General features: G+C 32.2%; 1 protein-coding gene across 1 annotated transcript in view; it reads right to left on the bottom strand.

Annotated features, from left to right (window-relative positions):
* Positions 1 to 8884: 8884 nt before the first annotated feature.
* Positions 8885 to 20660, bottom strand: part of LOC139486805 (E-selectin-like) — a 37335-nt gene continuing 25559 nt past the window's right edge. The window contains exons 6-11 of the mRNA XM_071271778.1: positions 19692 to 19868; positions 18715 to 18891; positions 16245 to 16424; positions 12083 to 12265; positions 10001 to 10189; positions 8885 to 9321 (exon numbers count right to left, since the gene is read on the bottom strand). Of these exons, the coding sequence (XP_071127879.1) occupies positions 9029 to 9321; positions 10001 to 10189; positions 12083 to 12265; positions 16245 to 16424; positions 18715 to 18891; positions 19692 to 19868 (1199 nt within the window). The 3' untranslated portion in view covers positions 8885 to 9028. The remainder of the gene's footprint in view (positions 9322 to 10000; positions 10190 to 12082; positions 12266 to 16244; positions 16425 to 18714; positions 18892 to 19691; positions 19869 to 20660) is intronic.

Genomic DNA, 20660 nt, shown 5'->3' with positions numbered 1-20660 from the left:
AGCGGAAAAACGGAAATTTGCGACCGTCAAATCGAAATTGACGATGGCAACTCTTCAACTACAGTAATGTTATTTCGATTCTAATGCATTAAAAAAAGAAATAATACGTTGGAGTTTGGAAAGTTGTATAAATTTGAAATAAAATCATTTTATTTTATTAATATAACGACATCACTGTTGAGTCTTATGTAGATGAAGCGCGCGACTGGCATATAATATGTTAAGCCTTGTATCTATGAGGAATTACTTTTCAATCACTGGGTTCATGTCACTGCTGGTGGAGGTTTCCTCTCGTGAGTTTCACAAGCACAGTATTCAGCACATCTATGTTTACATGGATTATCATTGGTATGGTCATACTTATAGATTACATTTTCAAAACTACGTAAGAATAGGTAACCATAGCTGTATTTCGCAAAACCTTTCGGATAGTTTTGTTTCCAATGCTTTTCAACTATGTAATTCATTTTGCTTCTTAAACTTTTCGATTCGAGCATCACTGATGAGATTTTTGTAGACGAAATGCGCTTACCAAGTTTTATCAATAATATTTGTGATAAGTTTGTTTACAACACCTGGATCAATTGCACTGCTGGTGGAGACTTCCTCCCCGATGGCATCACCAGCCTAATAGTTAGCACTTTTGTGTTGACATGAATTATCATTGCTGTTTTTATAATAATGAATTAACTGTTGGTTCCCCCCATCGAATTGATGACCATAGCTGTATTTTGCTTATAAACATATAGACGACATGAGCGCCTACACAATTCAAATCCTATAGTGGATCATGGCATGTATGACGAGTTAATTTACCGATGTGAAAGTAAAGGTAAAGGTGAATTGTGGTACGCAAATGATAATGTGTAAGTTAAGTTAATTTACTGATGTTAATGTAAAGGCAAGGTTGGTTTACCGAAGTGAACTCAAATGTTCATGTGCTAATAGGCGAGTGACTTACACCATAAAATTAAATTTTTAATGCACCTACCTAACACACGGCTAAATTATATATCATTTGAAAGCTACACATCTGTACTATATGTTTTGCCCGGTCGTAAAAAAATCGTACGGTGCAATTTCCGTCAAATCAAGATCAAAGGCCAAGGGCGAATAAGTGCATATTTTCTAAGATTTCAACCGGATTGCATAATATGACTAAATTCACATATGCAAACAATTCAAACTTTTAGCAGAGAGATTAACGGTCATTATTCAAATGCATTTTTTAATATTTAAAGCGTTTTTTTTACAGAGAGTACATGTTTCCTGAAATTCGAGTAAAAGTTAACAAAATGTGTGAAAACCCAAATTTTTCTTTCTGGTGCAAATACTAATCAATTAAAACTAAGTAAAACCCTGTAATGACTATCAATGAAGTTTTTGACATCATAAAATTTCCTAAAATTATGCTTACTTCTAATCAAACAGCAAATCATAACAACTCATACAGTTGCCCAAAATACCGCCATCTGCGAAAAAACAGCTTTTAAACATTTCTCCCTATTTAAACATTGTATGTGGTCAATATGAATTTAATAAACAAATTCTTAAGAATCTGAAAAATTTAGAGTAAAAAAATATGTGCGCGAATCATCTTATTGCTTGGCATAAAAGGGGCGAAACTAAGAGATTGCAATCTGCATTGTAACTACAGACTGAAATAAACATATTTCGACTTTTCTAATTGTTTGATTTGTAGCTTCATTATAAATATTGATGTAGTGAAAAGACCTTTTTTTTTTAATTTAATGTGAATTGAAAATTTAGACCAAAATAAATCGAAAATAAATTGATGAAAATTGAAATTTCAAAGAATTTCAAAAACTAGTAAACGCATTATAAAACTTGACTACTTGATTGCTTAAATTGCGTTGTTCATTGTTTACATGCATTAATTCATCAAATAAGAATAATTTTGAAGAAAAAATATCCATTAATACGCAACGATTCTAGTTACAACTAGACTTCCTGAATAGCTTGAATGACTAGTTCATTTTTCATACGAGGATGACTTCATGCAAGAGTTTCTGATGACTACTGGAAAGAAGCTATGATTATCTTGAAACTTCACTTTCCATTATATAGATGATGTCATCTCACTGAATAGTGCAAGATTTGTGACAATGTTGGACTCGTATTTTCCATTGAAATTGAAAATAAAAGACTTAACAGATATAGTTTACTCTATCACGTATCTTGAAATCGATGATGAGGGTTGGTTGAGAACAAGTTTTACGACAAAAGAGATGAGCATAAAACAACCCATAAAAACACCCCTTACTACCAAATTATAAACTTTTCATTTCTATGTAACAACATTATAGCAACGCATGTATATCTATATTTCTAAAGGAGGAGACCGATTTCATTTGGCCTCAACTCCTCTGAAATAAAGGCAACTATAGTATACTGCTATTCAATAGTCATCAATCGATTTACTAGTAACTGAAATAAATCCGGGTCACAAAGCAAAAACTAGGAAAACGCATCAACTATAACAGGAACACAACGATATAACAGAAACACTGAACTGCTACAAAAACAAACGCCAACATACAAAGAAACAGATTATTCGATACCAACTGCCATATGCCTGACTTGGTACAGGACATTTGAAGAAAAATGGATATTTGTCTTATTGCGTTAATCTTCTTCACTTTACTTTGAGGTGATTTTTTGGCCGATTTTCATTACTGCAAGTTAATGTCTTTAAAGTAAAATAATACCAAAGGGACAATCAACATCTCAAACCATGAATCAAATAAAGTTAATTAAAACCATGAACAAAATAAAATTAAAGTCCAAGAGACGAACAACAGTCCAAAAAACACAGCATACCATGAAAACGATCACTCCTAAAACAGCGAATGATCTTATGAGGTCAGGAAGGGTATTTAACTTTCTCATTTTGTTATTTCACAACTGCTTATAGTGTTTTACATACACAATGACATGCATTTGTATTTTAAAAGCTTATGTAGAAAATACTCAAAGCATCTTTTATTCAAATAATTAAAGCGATTAAACTTCTAAACACATTTAATATAACTTACTATAACACGATTTTAAACTAAATAAGAAGTAGCCGCATTTTATTTAGTTCGTTTACATCCCGCTTTAGATAACCAAGTGTTTCTAAACAAGGTTACTTATTTCAATGTTGCCAACGAACTAGTAGCAAAGTAATGTTTGCATTTAAACATGATTACAAAAAGTAAAAAAGTTTGACTTCGTAAAAAACATATTTTAACCTCAAATACCTCGCATATATTCTTTTCTTACTTTAAATACCCCTTCTTTTATTATGTAAAATCATTCTTCTCCCTGATATTTACAATTAGCGATGTGATATTTTAACATAGATTAACAAAATGATCGCTATTTGCAGATGGCAGATTTTTGGGCAACTGCAAACACTTCAATAGAAGGCTGTCCCATGAACAATAATTAATAATTGCATCTTAAAATTACAAAACAAATATTCCTTGACCTAAACATATACATTTATCTATTTTTTTAGCATACAAATATCGATTCCCCAAGATATATTTTGCTTTTTGATCAATTTTTCATTTTTGTGATAAATTTCAATTTTCGGGAAATTTTGAGCATCGAATCTCTTATTTTTTGTTTGATTTGGAAATTATGTATCATGTTCCATAAAGTTCATATGATCTTTTGGAAAATTTTATGGTACAAGAATTAGAAAATGGCGTTTTATTTAGTAATCGCAAAAATTGGAATGTTTTGTTCATGACCTTTGACCTTGATTTAACAAAAATTGCACCGTACGATTTTTTTACGACCGGGCAAAACAGAAAGTACAGATTAACAGCTTTCGAATGATATATAATACAGCCGTGTGTTAGGTGGGTGCATTAAAGTCGTTAACTAAACGTCTTTTTGAAATAAGTCACTCGCCTATAATATATATTGGTACAAATCGGTGTAATATTAATGTAAAGGTAAAGGTGGTTTATTGATATTACCGTACAGGTAGCAAAGGTGGGAGATATCAAAGATACATTCAAAATTAATAGATTTAAGAGGAATCGACACGACCATGTTAAATAGCAATCACCTACTTTTATTGTAAAATAGTTCTGCCGAATTTTACTGTATGGGAAACTAGTTTTCTATGTTTTGTCTTGTGTACTATTTTTTGTCTGTCTTTTTCTTTTTTAGTCAAAGCGTTGTCAGTTTATTTTCAATCTATGAGTATGAATGTCCCTCAAGCATCTTTCGTGTTTCCCTCGGTTTTAGTTTGTAACCAGGATTTGTTTTCTCTCAAACGATTTTTGACTTTCGAACAGCGGTATACTACTGTTGCCTTTATTTTTTCGCCCCTCTTTGATAACATGTTTAAATGCTATGTCAAAACATGCATACTATGTATTCGTCTGAGATTCTGATTCTAAAATGTATAATAATTCATTTTGCTAATAATTCAAGATATGTTTAATTTTTCTTCACGAAAGTTAAGTTGTGAATTTGGTAATAATGGTGGTTATTTCACTGATATGTTAATTTTCAGACTTTTTGTATTGACAAATTGTTAAATATGGTTCTTTCTATCATGTATTTTTCCGTTTATTTGTTTTTTACATAAATTATATAACACGGGTCGTTGTTTTTCTCGTTTATAATTTGATTTACAACTTATCATATATATCGGAGCCTTTTATAGCTTACTAGTACTATCACATATATCTACGTCAACTCTGGTTGATAGTTGTATCATTGGCATTCATTCCACTATCGTAATTCTATATTACCCTAATTACAATGTATACAGTTTCAAGCCATAACTTGAACCCTTTATATAAACAGGGATGTTATATACTTAAAGTGTATATATAGTCATAAGTTTTATATCCTTTACATTCATTTTGCATCAAATGTAAGGATATTATGATGTATATTAATATTCATCACACGGGAACATCAGCCTTTTCAGATGAGGATTTAACATGCAAATATACTATTGATTTAAATTAAGCTTTATTTTAAAATATAGATACACATGTAATTCGTATAACATATTCTTAGATAATCATGAAATAATTTCAGCTCTACATTACATAAAATCAGAAAAAAAAAGAAAAAAAAAACCCAACCCCGAAAAACAAACGAATACTTAGTACTTAATCTTGAATTGACAACCATTGTTTTTATAGGTCTCATATTTTCGCTTGATCAATTGTTTAAGTCCATCTTCAGTTATGACGTCAAATTTGCTTGCTCTTTCCTTATTTCGCATTTATAATGCGACAAAGGAGGCGACAACTTAATGCAGTGGTTTGTATATATATGAGACACTAATAAGCACTAATTAAAGTAGATTTTAAAAAATAAACTCAATACGAATTATAATTGTATTACGTTATTTATGATTAGTACTAGTAGTATTGGAGCAAAAAGGAAAACAAATTTTTACTGAAAACGAAGATTTCAACACTTAAAATGCAAATAAGAACGAAATCGGAAAACTTTGTTCAAGTTGAAAAATAGCCAATAATAATCATATTCTTACAGATTTATATAAACCAAAAAGAGTAGCCAAAATATCAACTGCGGATCATTTTTAAAACGAGAATTTCAAGAAAGTAAACTAATACAATGTTTGTATTATAGCTTGATTTTAGACAATCTAACTTACTTTTCATAAAAAAAGAAATCAAATAAACAAAAAAAATATAAAAAGAAAAGAAACAAAATAGATATCATTTGTCTGTAAATATATTTATATACAATTTTACATCGTTAAAAATGCTTAATAAAACAACTTTTCACACATCATTAATGTAAAAAAAAACCGTATCTTTGAAAATTTTTGAGAAGCACTGTACAATACTACTGTATAATAAATAACATACTGACAACGTATAACCTTTATTCTTTTTAAAAGCATAAATCTAGAAATTTTTCATGGATCTTTGACATTGGATTATAAGCTAGATAAGAGCAGATGACTAAACGGACATACAATTTGATTAATTTTCGTTATAAAACAATGGTATAATTTGGGACGTTACCATATATATATATATATATTTATAAAACTGTAGTTTATGCAAAAGGCTTTATATGATAGATTTTGAGATTTTGGTTTTAGCTTTAGGCAAAAACATTTCTGTGTTCGTTGAACCGCCAAATCTGGATTAAAACTATAATTTGAAAAAAACTAGAATGTGTCCATAGTAAACGGATTCCCAATCCGCATTATAATTTTTTATGTCCAGTGGACCGTGAAAATAGGGTAAAATTTCTAATTTAGCAAAAAATTAGATCATATCTAAAACTTTAACCTGAAGAGGGAAAGACGTGCGAACAGACGTACGAACGGAAGCACAGACCAGAAAACATAAAGCCCATAAATGGGGCATAACAATTGAACTAAATTTCAGGTTAATGTGATCACGAAACCTTTAACCTCATGTGAGAAAGTTGAAGAGACGATTGAACGGATAGACACATGGACTGAAAACTTTCATGTCTAATATCTATCAAAGACGGAGCAGAAATATTAAAAATTGGTTTAAAAGTTAGTCTCGCATTTCAATGGGGTAGGTAGTTTCATCATTATTAATTGGCGTAACGTTTTATTGATAGAAGAAAAGACAAAAAATAAACGAAGACTAATGTCAATTTCTTATACTTGAAAAAAAAATAGAATACAATTTGATGTGTTTATAAAAAAGAGAATGAAGATAAAAAATACTAGGGCGATACAAATGGTCATAGGTCACATTAGGCATCAATCTCCGGCGCAGATATCACATATCCGTTCCGTTCAATACTTTGTAACACTACACTCAATATGTAAGTGCAGTATTGCGGAGCATGTATGAAACGGATATGAACTCTGCGCCGGAGATTGATTAGGTATATCACAGTCGGGCAAAATAGGCAGGATGGTAAACGTAGCCATAAGACTTATAGGAAGTTTTTCAGAATGTTTTGTTAATCAAAATAATTTCCAACGAATATTCTGGCACTTGAGTATTGATCCAAAACGTTTGCCTGGAAGTACATACTTACAAACTACGACCCCTTTGTGTACAGACTGGCATGGAGTGAACAGTATTGTTTTTTTTAAAACTTAATTCTTGTTATCGCACCGCGGGTAAATTGGTTAAACGCCATCACGTGGTGACCCCCTATGAGACCGTAGGGGGTTAGTAGATTTCATAGGGGGTTCATGACGCGTTAACGGTGACGTCATCTATTAATTTTGTTGTGTTTCATTGTTTATTTTTTTCAACAAAACGCAGCAGAAAAGTCCTGCGTGCGATAAATTCGTTAAACGGTTAACTACTGACCACCTACGGATCCATAGAGGGTAAATAAAATCCATAGGGAATTCGTCCTTCGGCCTCACCCCCTATGGATTTTACTAACCCTCTATGGATCCGTAGGGGGTCAGTAGCGAACCATATAATGCATCCGTAATCTAGTATGTTATTATCTAATCGTTTTCACTGTTATAACTGCTTTAATTGTAAGAATCATCGTATCATAGATATTTAAAACAAATTCCAAATTGGAAAAATGCAAGACCCAAACCCAAGTTCTTTTCCAATTCATATCTTTTCACCCCTAACATAAAAAAGGAAACATAAAATTGCTGGGTATGTAAGAAATTCAAGGTAGTGAAAATTTTCCACGAAAGAGTCTAAAAGACATACATTCCATTCAAGTAACACCCTGTGTTTAAAATAATCACGTATATTAAAATATTTTTTGAGATACATCGATACAATAAGAATGTGTTTAATCTCATTTAAAACAATGAGAAGAAATGCCTAACTTTTACTACTGGTTGAAAATTCAAAAGGAAACTTTCAACTGAAATGCATCAATATGTGAATTTACATCAAACATACAGATCATAAAAAAAATCTTGAGACATACACCAAAGGAGTAGGTCCGGTAAGGGCCGATTTTGGCCTCAAATTTTAAGTTCATCTAAAGAAAGATTTTGGACACTTTTTAAACACTTAAGTGTCTGTTTCAATTGATTCAATTCGTGTATGTGAAAGATTTTGACTGATTTAGTCATTAAAAACGCTCCGATTCAAACTTAAATATGAAAAATCTATCAAATATGCCAAAAACCGTCACTTTTCAGATGGTTTTTGTCAAAAATGAAAGTGGCCGCATCCGTGTTCATCCTCAACCTTTATATATGTTATATATTATTATCAAATACAACTTAGATTTCAATATTATGAATGAACACGATTTAGCTAAAATGCTAAAATTGTGAAGATTTCAGTAATTTAGCATGACTTTATGATGCTAGTACCCGATATTTGTGCATTGTATTGTCAAAAACAGCCCATATTTGTGAAGCAGAAGCATTCTACCTTCCAGTAAATAGCTAAAAGATTACATTTTCACAATTTTGTAAAACTGCTATATTTTGGGGCCAAAAAGGGGTCTTACTGAACCTACTCCTTTAAGAAATAAAAAACTATACATCATGTCAATAAAGCTATGTACACATCTTTTTTCTGGATACTCCTTTCTCCTTAGAAGCACTGAATACTAAAAATGATAAGTTAAGATATTTATATCAATACTATATAAATAGTTATTATAATATATAAACATTTAAAACTTTCCGGATTTGTGACAATATTTTACAATTTATCATAAAAACTGCCCTCTTCAACCATCACTATCCCTTAGCATCAATGGTCTCTTATGCCATTTTTGATTTACAGTCAAACATGTACATACAGCAAATCTGTACTTAAAAAGCAACATTATAAAAAGGTCTGATAAATAAAAAATTGTGAAATACCAAAATACCAAAATATATTGAACAATACAACAGATCACAGCAACCTCCAACAATTTAAATCTTTCCAAAAAAAAAAACGACGAGTAAACATACATATTCTAAGAACTGTATTCAGATATGATTGCTTTTATTTTGATGTCATTAATCAATTAAGTATACTTGTTAAAACTATATTCATCAATTTTTCTCTTCAAATATTTGATGGTCATTAGTATTCTATTGTCCACTTGCTCTTCTTAAGTAATTCTGAATATATATCTTCAATGATAAAAGATCAGCCAGTACAATTGCTCCTAGTACAACACTAAGCATCACAATACCAACAGCGCCTATATTCCTTGCCTCTGGTCTCTCATCAGTTGCGCTGTTCTTTCTTCTAAAGCTCACTGCTGTAGCTTTCTTGTCCACCGCTATTTCCTTTTTCGTTTCGTCTGCAATTTCTTTGTATGTCTCTTTCGTTACATTGTCATGTCGTGGATTACCACGTCTTCGACAAGGACACTTACAAGCTGAAACAAAATAAAATATTCCCTCAGATCTGATCCAATGAATCAAATTTATCTGTATCCAATTTATGAATGCTTTCAATAAACAAAACTCCATTTTTTCCCTCACTTTTCGAATGTACAATAAAACTAACAGTTTATACTTTTGGTATCCTCAGAGTTTAATTGTATTTGATTTCATCATGATACTAGTTTGAACGTAATTAAGGTTGTACCCAACACTTTAACTAAAATTAATTTGGCTCGTTTAATTTTCATAAAATTACGACAAAATCTTTACTTTGACTCTTTGACAAAAATGTAAAAAAATCAAAAAATTTGAACCAACTGTTTTATCCAAAAAATTACACTGGTTATATAGCAGTTTGACAAACACTTAATTTGATAATTGAGAAGCTTACTATTCCCTTCACAACACAACGTAATTAAAACGTTTAGCTGATTTTACAGAGTTATCTCCCTGTAGTGTTAGGTACCACCTTAGTAGACACTTGATGAGCTATATGTTCAAAAGAGACAAATGTCTATTTATGTTTATTTATTCCTCTTCTGACAAACAAATTACGATTTAATTGGCTAAGAACAAACCCGCATTGTATAGTACACTAATGCGGTTTTTCATGTACCGATTATAATTTCCATTTACTTCTTTTAAGTCAGTGCAAACTAAAAAAATGCATACTTTTGCATGAAATGTTTACATTATTCCATGAGGAGTTTTTCAGGCACTCGATACGCCCATCTCCATATAAGGTGTAGAACAGTCTACATCTAAAATCGTAAGTTACTCCATAGGCTCTTGAAGATTCATCTGTGAAACCTCTCACCATGGCAAGGGGAATAGAGAAGAAAGTTCGAGGATCAGGACAATCTAAACAAAACAAATGCACAAAGGATAAACATGAATGTATTTTCTGACATGATACACACAAATTCAGATTTCTTACTCTTATGTTCAAACTTCTATGTATTTTCAGTGTTCCATATGTATGCCTGTATGAAGTCAGGATACTTGACCCCCAGTTTTTAGTTGGGTTCGTCTTTAGTTTTTGATGTTGTTTTTTGTGTATTATTATTTGTCTGTTTGTCTTTTTCATTTGCAGCCATGCAGTTGTCAGTTTATTTTCGATTTATGAGTTTGACTGTTTCCCTGGTATCTTTCGCCCCTCTTTTTTGGACTCAAACTCGTTTTTAAAACCAATCAGTGAATATCTAAACGGTGTAAAGCAATGTTCAAGGGGATAATACTCTTAATGTATAACGTGAAGGGGTAAGTCGTTCGGAATAATCAAAAGCTTTAACTTTTACATGATATTTTATTTCTGCTAGTTGTTTATAATTTTTGCCACCAGAACATAACGTGAAACATTTTACAGTATAATCGACACGTTACGTAAAAAGATAAAAGAGGGTCCCGGATGATATAAAATCTCAAAGTATTAGAATATTATTTTCAAATGAAAAAAAACATTTCTAACTAATTGTTCATTCATGCAGCATAAAACCAGGTTTAAAATGCCTGTACTAAGTCAGTAATATGACAGTTATCCATTCATTTGGTGTGTCTTTGATTTTGCGATCTGATTAGGGACTTTTTGTTTTTAATTTTCCTCGGATTTCGTTAATTTTGTAATTCTACTTTTCATTTAGTTTCGTTGGTATCAGTTTGCGTTGATCGAGGAAAACTTGTACTTTCGTGGATATTTGATGTCGTGATTTTGTCAATCATTACATGCAATGCCTATAGAAAAATATATACTGCTTAGAACATTTGAAATCGTGATTCAACTTTACCTACGATACCCACGATAATTGGTATCCAACGAATAGGAATGAATCTACAGTATAATATTTTGTAATGAAGAGCATTTTAATGTCAGAAATATATATAGATATATTAAGCAACATCTATAGCCATGTTATAAAAAGAAAACGTTTTCTATCAAAATACGAGTCTTACTTAGTAACGTGTTTCTTAATTACATTTCGTTCATTTAGATTATTTTTATTGCAATGCGCCTACTGGGTTGCAGTCATGATTTGTTTTATCCATCTTCCGATCCACATTACGATACATTCCACGTTTTTTTTTCTTTTCGTTTTTCTTTCAATGGAAACATTTGTTTTAAATTGATGCTATCAACAGAAACATCGACACTATATTTGTAAACAGGAGTTCATATTTTTTATTAAACAAAGGAATGTCTTATGTTTCTCAAATAAATAATTGCCTTCTTATATTCTTAGTGATTCTATATTACAAAAAAGACCCTTTGAAACAATCACTTTTAATCATGCCATTGTTTAAATAAATATTTCTTACCAGATTCTAAAATTATAAAGGTGTTATGCATGCTTTAAGTTTAGTTGTACATATTTCAATGATATTACGTTCTTTTTAGGATAAACATTCTCAACCAAAAAGGTTGGTAACTAAAACATATTGATATGTTTAAAAAGAAAAAAACAAAGGATTTGAGAAAAAAAAAAGAAACACATGTGATTTTGGGAACATTAACTTCCCTTTTTCAAATTTTAAAAAATAAAAACAAACTCAGCAATTCTAAAATGATTTGTATTCAATATTTGAAAATGTTTCATAGAAAAGTTTGCAATTTTACTTTTTTTCAAAGCACAATTTTCGTCATTGCTGAAATTCTATTTTCGTTGTTCGCGCAATATTGCTAATATTAAACTCAGTTTCAGAACAAAATTTTAGAAATAATAAAGTTTTGGAACATACCTAGTAAATATATGTTTTTACCTTTTATGCATGATATATTACGTGTCCATTGTTTATTGTCTAGACATGTCATCTTTCCAATACCAAGCTTTGTTGAATGTCTTTTACATTTCATTATAATTGTCATATCGGGAAGGAATGGTGTTCCTTCTTTGTAATCCTCAATGTATGAGTTTTCTGTTGACAGCCTTGGATCATTACATCCTATGTAAGAAAAGAAACAATCTGATAATTATATGGCAAATTATCGAATTGGTTTAGGCAATGAGAGATTTTTATTAAGGGGGGGGGGGGGAGAGGTCGGGTCGGAGAGGTCTTAATCCCGAGCCTAAAAACATAAAATCCCAAGGTCCCGAATTTAAAGAAATTTAAATCCTGACATCCCAAAATCCGAAAAAAAAAAGCAGGATCCCGAAAAGATCAATCCCGAAATCCCGCGCTTAAAAACACCCGATCCTGCCGTCTCGAAAAAGGTCCTGCCCCCTCCTAATAGTACTTGTTTAAAGATGTGAATACTTTTGCAAGTTGCAAGTCTAAATTTGGATTTGTTTGTGAAGATTGCTTTCCCAAGTATGGTATTGAAAAATTGAAAATGAGCATAGTGTATTAGTTTGAAACCATTAGTATTAGGGATGTAATGAAACATCATCAACAATCATTTATACAGATTTTACCCAAACATTACCTTTCTGAAACACCTATATATGAAATACATATTCAGAGGAAAGACAGTAATAAATAGAAACAAACAAGAGGCTCTCAAGAGCCTGAATCGCTCACCTGGTAAACAATGCCTGCGGCCATGTTTTTTGACGAAATAGAAAATAAAACACAAACTTTATTTTATACACCCTACTGATCATTCAAATGAAGTTTGGTTGAATTTGGTTGAGTAGTTTTAGAGGAGAAGATTTTTTTAAAGTTAGCAAATATGATGAACAAATTGTGAAAAATTGTCATTAAAGGACAATAACCCCTTAAGGGGTCAATTGACAATTTTGGTCATATTAACTTATTTGTAGATCTTACTTTGCTGATCATTTTTGCTGTTAACAGTTTATCTTTATCTATAATAATATTCAAGATAATGACCAAAAACTGCAAAATTTCCTTAAAATTACCAATTAAGTGGCAGCAACCCAACAATGGGTTGTTTGATTCATCTGAAAATTTCAGGGCTGATAGATCTTGACCTAATAAACATTTTTACCCCATGTCAGATTTGCTCTAAATGCTTTCGTTTTTGAGATATAAGCCAAAAACTGCATTTGACCCCTATGTTCTATTTAAAGTAAGGGCGGCCATGTTTTTTGACGGATCAAAAATCGAAGCACACACTTTGTGCAGGATAATCTAAGGAACTATCATGCTAAGTTTCATCCAAATCCATTCAGTAGTTTCAGAGGAGAAGATTTTTGTAAAGTTAGCAAATATGATGAACAAATTGTGAAAAATTGTCAGTAAAGGACTTTTACCCCTTAAGGGGTCAATTGACAATTTTGGTCATATTAACCTATTTGTAGATCTTACTTTGCTGATAATTTTTGCTGTTTACAGTTTATCTTCATCTATAATAATATTCAAGATAATGACCAAAAACTGCAAAATTTCCTTAAAATTACCAATTAAGTGGCAGCAACCCAACAATGGTTTGTTTGATTCATCTGAAAATTATTGGGCTGATAGATCTTGACCTAATAAAATTGAGAATGGAAATGGGGAATGTGTCAAAGAGACAACAACCCGACCAAATAAAAAACAACAACAGCAGAGGGTCACCAACAGGTCTTCAATGTAGCGAGAAATTCCCGCACCCGGAGGCGTCCTTCAGCTGGCCCCTAAACAAATATATACTAGTCCAGTGATAATGAACGCCATACTAATTTCCAAATTGTACACAAGAAACTAAAATTAAAATAATACAAGACTAACAAAGGCCAGAGGCTCCTGACTTGGGACAGGCGCAAAAATGCGGCGGGGTTAAACATGTTTGTGAGATCTCCCCCCTCCCCCTATACCTCTAACCAATGTAGTAAAGTAAACGCATAACAATACGCACATTAAAATTCAGTTCAAGAGAAATCCGAGTCTGATGTCAGAAGATGTAACCAAAGAAAATAAACAAAATGACAATAATACATAAATAACAACAGACTACTAGCAGTTAACTGACATGCCAGTTCCAGACTTCAATTAAACTGACTGAAAGATTATGATTTCATCATATGAACATCAGGCACAATCCTTCCCGTTAGGGGTTTAGTATCATACCATCATAACATATATGAGAAGAACATAACCCGTGTCATGCCAACAACTGTATTTTAGAATAAATGTGTTTAGTTCCGATGCAAAGACCTTATCAGTGACTCAATATGAACATTTTTACCCCATGTCAGATTTGCTCTAAATGCTTCCGTTTTTGAGATATAAGCCAAAAACTGCATTTGACCCCTATGTTCTATTTTAAGTAACGGCGGCCATGTTTTTTGACGGATCAAAAATCGAAGCACACACTTTGTGCAGGATAATCTAAGGAACAATCAGTTTAAGTTTCATTCAAATCCATTCAGTAGTTTCAGAGGAGAAGATGTTTGAAAAATTGTTAACGACGACAGACGACGACGACGACGACGACGACGACGGACGCCAAGTGATGAGAAAAGCTCACATGGCCTTTTAGGCCAGGTGAGCTAAAAAGCACATTAAAATACAAAACGCTAACGGAAAAAAATTAAAAATAAAGGCAACAGTAGTATACCGCTGTTCAAAACTCGTAAATCTATGGACAAAAAACCGAAACGGGGTAACAAACTAAAACTGAGGGAAACGCATTAAATATAAAAGAACAACGACACAACATTAAAATGTAACACACACAGCAACGGACTAAGCATAAGACAAAATCCGATGAGAATAACAAATATAACATCAAAACCAAATACATTAATTTGGGATAGAAAAGTACCGTGACACGTCTTATAGTAATGTGAATTCACACTCAAATATAGGAGAAAACAAACGACACAACGGAAACACAGCGTAAAAATGTTACACACACAGAAACGAACTATGAGATAACAATGGCCATTTTCCTGACTTGGTACAGGACATTTTTAAAGAAAAAATGGTGGGTTGAACCTGGTTTTGTGGCATGCCAAACCTCGCACTTTAATGGCATTGTTAAATATAACATTAAAATGACAACATAATATTACAGGACTACAGTACAAATAAATAGGAGAACGTATTAGGCAAAGAAACACATGAATAATAGATAACAAAAGGCATCAGGTTTAAAATTCAATACGTTAAAAACACGCCCCGTCAACACAAGACTAACCAGTGACGCCCAGATATAAAAGTTCGAAAGTCAAAAAAAGGGGACAAAGTTGTACAGCTCTGAGGATCAAATGTTGAAAAAGGTCATGCCAAATACGGCTAGGGTTTTCTGCTTGTGATAAGAACTCCTACATGAAATCCTTTAAATATCAAAAGTGAACAAATATAGGAGAAAACAAACGACACAACGGAAACACAGCGTAAAAATGTTACACACACAGAAACGAACTATTAGATAACAATGATCATTTTCCTGACTTGGTACAGGACATTTTTAAAGAAAAAAATGGTGGGTTGAACCTGGTTTTGTGGCATGCCAAACCTCGCACTTTAATGGCATTGTTAAATATAACATTAAAATGACAACATAATATTACAGGACTACAATACAAATAAATAGGAGAACGTATGAGGCAAAGAAACACATGAATAATAGATAACAAAAGGCATCAGGTTTAAAATTCAATACGTTAAAAACACGCCCCGTCCACACAAGACTTACCAGTGACGCCCAGATATAAAAGTTCGAAAGTCAAAAAAAGGGGACAAAGTTGTACAGCTCTGAGGATCAAAAGTTGAAAAAGGTCGTGCCAAATACGGCTAGGGTTTTCTGCTTGTGATAAGAACTCCTACACAAACTCCTTTAAATATCAAAAGTGAACTTTGGTGTTCCAGAGAGGAAACTGATTGCTATAACCAATTGGATTTCACAGCTAGTAATAGCAGTGGTCTTTTCTCATCGTAAAATCGCAGCTTATTGTCGATTAAATTGATCGATGTCTACAGGTGTAAATATGTTTTATACATAAAATATGTTCTACCTACCTGCAAAAGTTCTTACCTTCAACGCATGAAAACTTAGGAGAAGTCCAAGTTGAATCATTCAAACAGGTCATCGATGCATTTCCTTTAACAGAATATCCGTCCGTGCAAATCATTTTGTGAGAGGAACCGTGTTCTCTTGGCTTTGAAGGGTCATGCAAAGCAGAGTACGTGACAAATGCTGATGGATCATCACAACCTAAGCGAATAACAAGGTTTTGTAATGTTGTTTTAACATACATTCTTACATTCTTAGTAGTGATATAGTGTTTAATATTATTATAGTTTATACTTTGGGATAACTTAAATAATTGAAAATTACAGACGGAGGTCAAGATTTCATATTCAATAAATAGGTAAAGACCACATGCATGTTTTATGATTTATACATAGACATTGTACTAAACCTCATAATAGATATGGAGGAACACAACACTTTTGTAAACTGTACACATCAAATCGAAGGAACATTCTTTTACAAAGTAGTTGCGGGTATGTCCAGTCTATTTAGCTCAGAAACAATGTTTTCAAAAACTCAAAATAAAGACACGACACTTTTAATGCTGCTTTATGTATTCAACTGATGGTTTCAAGCCTGTTAAACCCAATTAAGACGACTCATTGCTCATATATTGCTCTTTACTTGTTACATATTGTTAGTTCAAATGTGGCCTTAAAAGGTTATTTTACAGTCATTGTATGCACGTCGACAATTTTATCATATTGCAACATACTAGATGCATAAATTCTAATTGATGAAAGTATCGAACGTATTTTGTATTTGTATTGAGCGATAAGACATCATTCAAAGTCAATTATCTCTCGTTTGCTTTGATATGTAGATTTTCATCCGAATTTTTGAAAAAAATGGGGCTGGTGGGAGGATTTTATTTTTTAAATTTCATTTCCCATGAAACCTTCTTGTTCATATATGAAAGTGTAATAATAAGCTTATATCATGTAAATACATGCATAAGGTATCGTGTATAAGACAATAACAATCAAAACCAAGGAGTAAATAAAGACTCATAAAACCAAAAGACATTTACATCTACAGTTACAAACAATAAATAAAAAACAACGAGAACTCCACTAAAAACCGGAAGCAAAATCAGGTGCTCCGGAAGGGTAAACATTTCCCGCACCGTATACGGCACCCGTCGTATTATTTCTTTGATGGAAGGTTATTGTGACTGAGGAAGAATATCAGATATGACTTTGACACACGTTTGTCATAATGGCCAATCAGCTCATGATGGCGCCCATAAAATTTCTTGAGTAATGACCTTACTTTGATTGATTCATAGCCCTGTCTTAGCAACTTTTGAGAAAGCAGTATTCCTCGTTCAACAAAATCAACGTATTTTGAGCTAACTCTAGAGTAACGTATCAATTGAGACAAATATACTCCATATGCTGGTGCCTCTTTTTCAAATTCGTAAATATAAATCTCTGATTGGCAAACCACTGTTCTACAAGTAATTGCCGCTTTAGGAACCTATTTTATAGTAAACAGCAGAAACGTGGAGAAATTCTCTCTTCAGTTGGACTACCTACACCAAAATTGTGCTTTCTAAGCAATGTTTTGTTGTCCTATTAAAATGAAGAAAATACATTAGTATGCAACACAAGTATGATAAGTACAGAATAAAATGAAAACTCAAACAATGTTGGAATAATAGGGTTGGTCCTTGTCCAAATAATTATGACGTCTGGCAAGGCTATTTTAATTTTTTTCTTGAACGCCTTCCAACAACGGTTGTAGGACTAGGTTGGTCCTTATATGCAAGATGCAAATATAATTGCAATGTAGAACATAGTTGTTTAATGACTCTATCGTGGGTAATGGGACAGAGGATGTTAGCTGTTTGTTTACAAAAAACGAATGGCTAATCTAAATCTAAGGACTTGCTATATATTAAGAAATTAAAAATGCGTATGTTTGTCGACTTTCTGAACTCAAAATACGGCCAACAATCTAACAAGTGCATGCTTGTGTTTATTTCTTTATTCCAGTCATGATTTTTGTACTAATGTGTTCCACAATTCTTACGCTTTTGGGTTTCATTCACAGTCCAAATTTCTTGACACAAAGTTATTGTGTAATATAAAGAAAAATCCAAGGTGTTTACCGAAATTTGAAACAGGAAGTTTTAAATGAAACGAAATTATCGACGGTTACCGGTAATGGAAAGGAACAAAATCCGGAAATCGTAATTTTTTCAAAAATAAAAAAATTGGGGCGGGAAGATATCAGAGGGGCGGGCGGGGATGAACATCTATCAATTAATTTTAATTGGCCTTATGAAAAGCTTGTTATTTTGAAACTGAGTAGAAAACCTCCTTTATACCAACATCATGAAAACAGTTAACAGAAAATACATTTTTTACAGAACATACTGTTTGGCTTGCGTCAGTTTAAAAGAAAATTCAATATATTCTTTTCGAAACACATTAAATTAGGATTTTTTTATATAATAAAGTGTAACCTTCTTTGCAAGAGAATGCATTCTGTGTCCATGTTGAATTTTCATGACATTTTAAAGTCTTTTCACCAATCAATGCGAATCCCTCTTGACAGTCCATTTCAATTGTACTATATACAGCCCATGAAGAATTTACAAGGATGGCTGATTTGTTGTAGTCATCCCTAGGGTCGCCACAGTCTTAAAGTAGAAATTAGAAAAGTGATAAAGTATTCACAGATATCCCTGTCCGCATCAACTGAGAGATCATGATTTTATTTCTGTAGTAGTATAATGTGATATATTTATCTTTTCCATATTCACTAAAACGTTCCAATTTTAATATCTAATGAAAACAGTGGAGTGCAATCATGACCATAGAAACATAAAATCGAGAATGGAAATGGGGAGACAACAACCCGACCATAGAGGCTGAATAACATCATTCAGTTTGAAATATAATTGATAATTTGTTTATTGCTATTGTGCGTATGACGTCTTACTGTTTACTTTGACAACGGTAATTGCGCCTATAATTTCTAGCGATAATTTTTCACCTCAATCAAGTAGCAAGATAAAAAAATAACAAAAAATAAGCAACATAGCGATAAGTTAGCAATATAAAAATATCGATTAAAAGATAGAGTTGTTGTGATATATTCCTACCCATCATGACATATTGTATGTACTGATAAAAAATAACCAATAACCAATTGTACTGCACCAGAATGCGTATTTCGACAATAAATGTCTCTATAAAAGTGATGCTCGAGGCCAAGAATGCTTTGCATGAAGAAGTTATACAAGTTATCAACATTGTAAAATATTGACCCATGATTTTCACTGTACTACTTAATTTCAAACATCATCAACACAGTTAACAGAAAACGCATCTTTTGTACTAAACATACTGTTTGGCTTGCGTCAGTTTAAAAGAAAATTCAATATATTCTTTTCGAAACACATTAAATTAGGATTTTTTTTATATAATAAAGTGTAACCTTCTTTGCAAGAGAATGCATTCTGTGTCCATGTTGAATTTTCATGACATTTTAAAGTCTTTTCACCAATCAATGCGAATCCCTCTTGACAGTCCATTTCAATTGTACTATATACAGACCATGAAGAACTGACAAGGATGGCTGAGTTGTTGTAGTCATCTCTAGGGTCGCCACAGTCTTAAAGTAGAAATTAGAAAAGTGATAAAGTATTCACAGATATCCCTGTCCGCATCAACTGAGAGATCATGATTTTACTTCTGTAGTAGTATAATGTGATATATTTATCTTTTCCATATTCACTAAAACGTTCCAATTTTAATATCTAATGAAACAGTGGAGTGCAATCATGACCATAGAAACATAAAATCGAGAATGGAAATGGGGAATGTGTCAAAGAGACAACAACCCGACCATAGAGGCTGAATAACATCATTCAGTTTGAAATATAATTGATAATTTGTTTATTGCTATTGTGCGTATGACGACTTACTGTTTACTTTGACAACGGCAATTGCGCCTATAATTTCTAGCGATAATTTTTCACCTCAATCAAGTAGCAAGATAAAAAAAAATAACGAAATAGCGATAAGTTAGCAATATAAAAATATCGATTAAAAGATAGAGTTGTTGTGATATATTCCTACCCATATGCATCATGACATATTGTATGTGCTGAAATAACATAACCAATTGTACTGCACCAGAATGCATATTTCGACAATAAATGTCTCTATAAAAGTGATGCTCGAGGCCAAGAATGCTTTGCATGAAGAAGATATATACAAGTTATCAATATTGTAAAATATTGACCCATTATTTTCACTGTACTACTTAATTTCAAACATCATCAACACAGTTAACAGAAAACACATCTTTTGTACTAAACATACTGTTTGGCTTGCGTCAATTTAAAAGAAAATTCAATATATTCTTTTCGAAACACATTAAAGTAGGATTTTTGTATGTAAT

The sequence above is a fragment of the Mytilus edulis genome, chromosome 8 (assembly GCF_963676685.1).
Source record: "Mytilus edulis chromosome 8, xbMytEdul2.2, whole genome shotgun sequence".
NCBI classification, from domain to species: Eukaryota; Metazoa; Mollusca; class Bivalvia; order Mytilida; family Mytilidae; genus Mytilus; species Mytilus edulis.
This window is presented reverse-complemented; position numbering and strand designations above follow the sequence as displayed.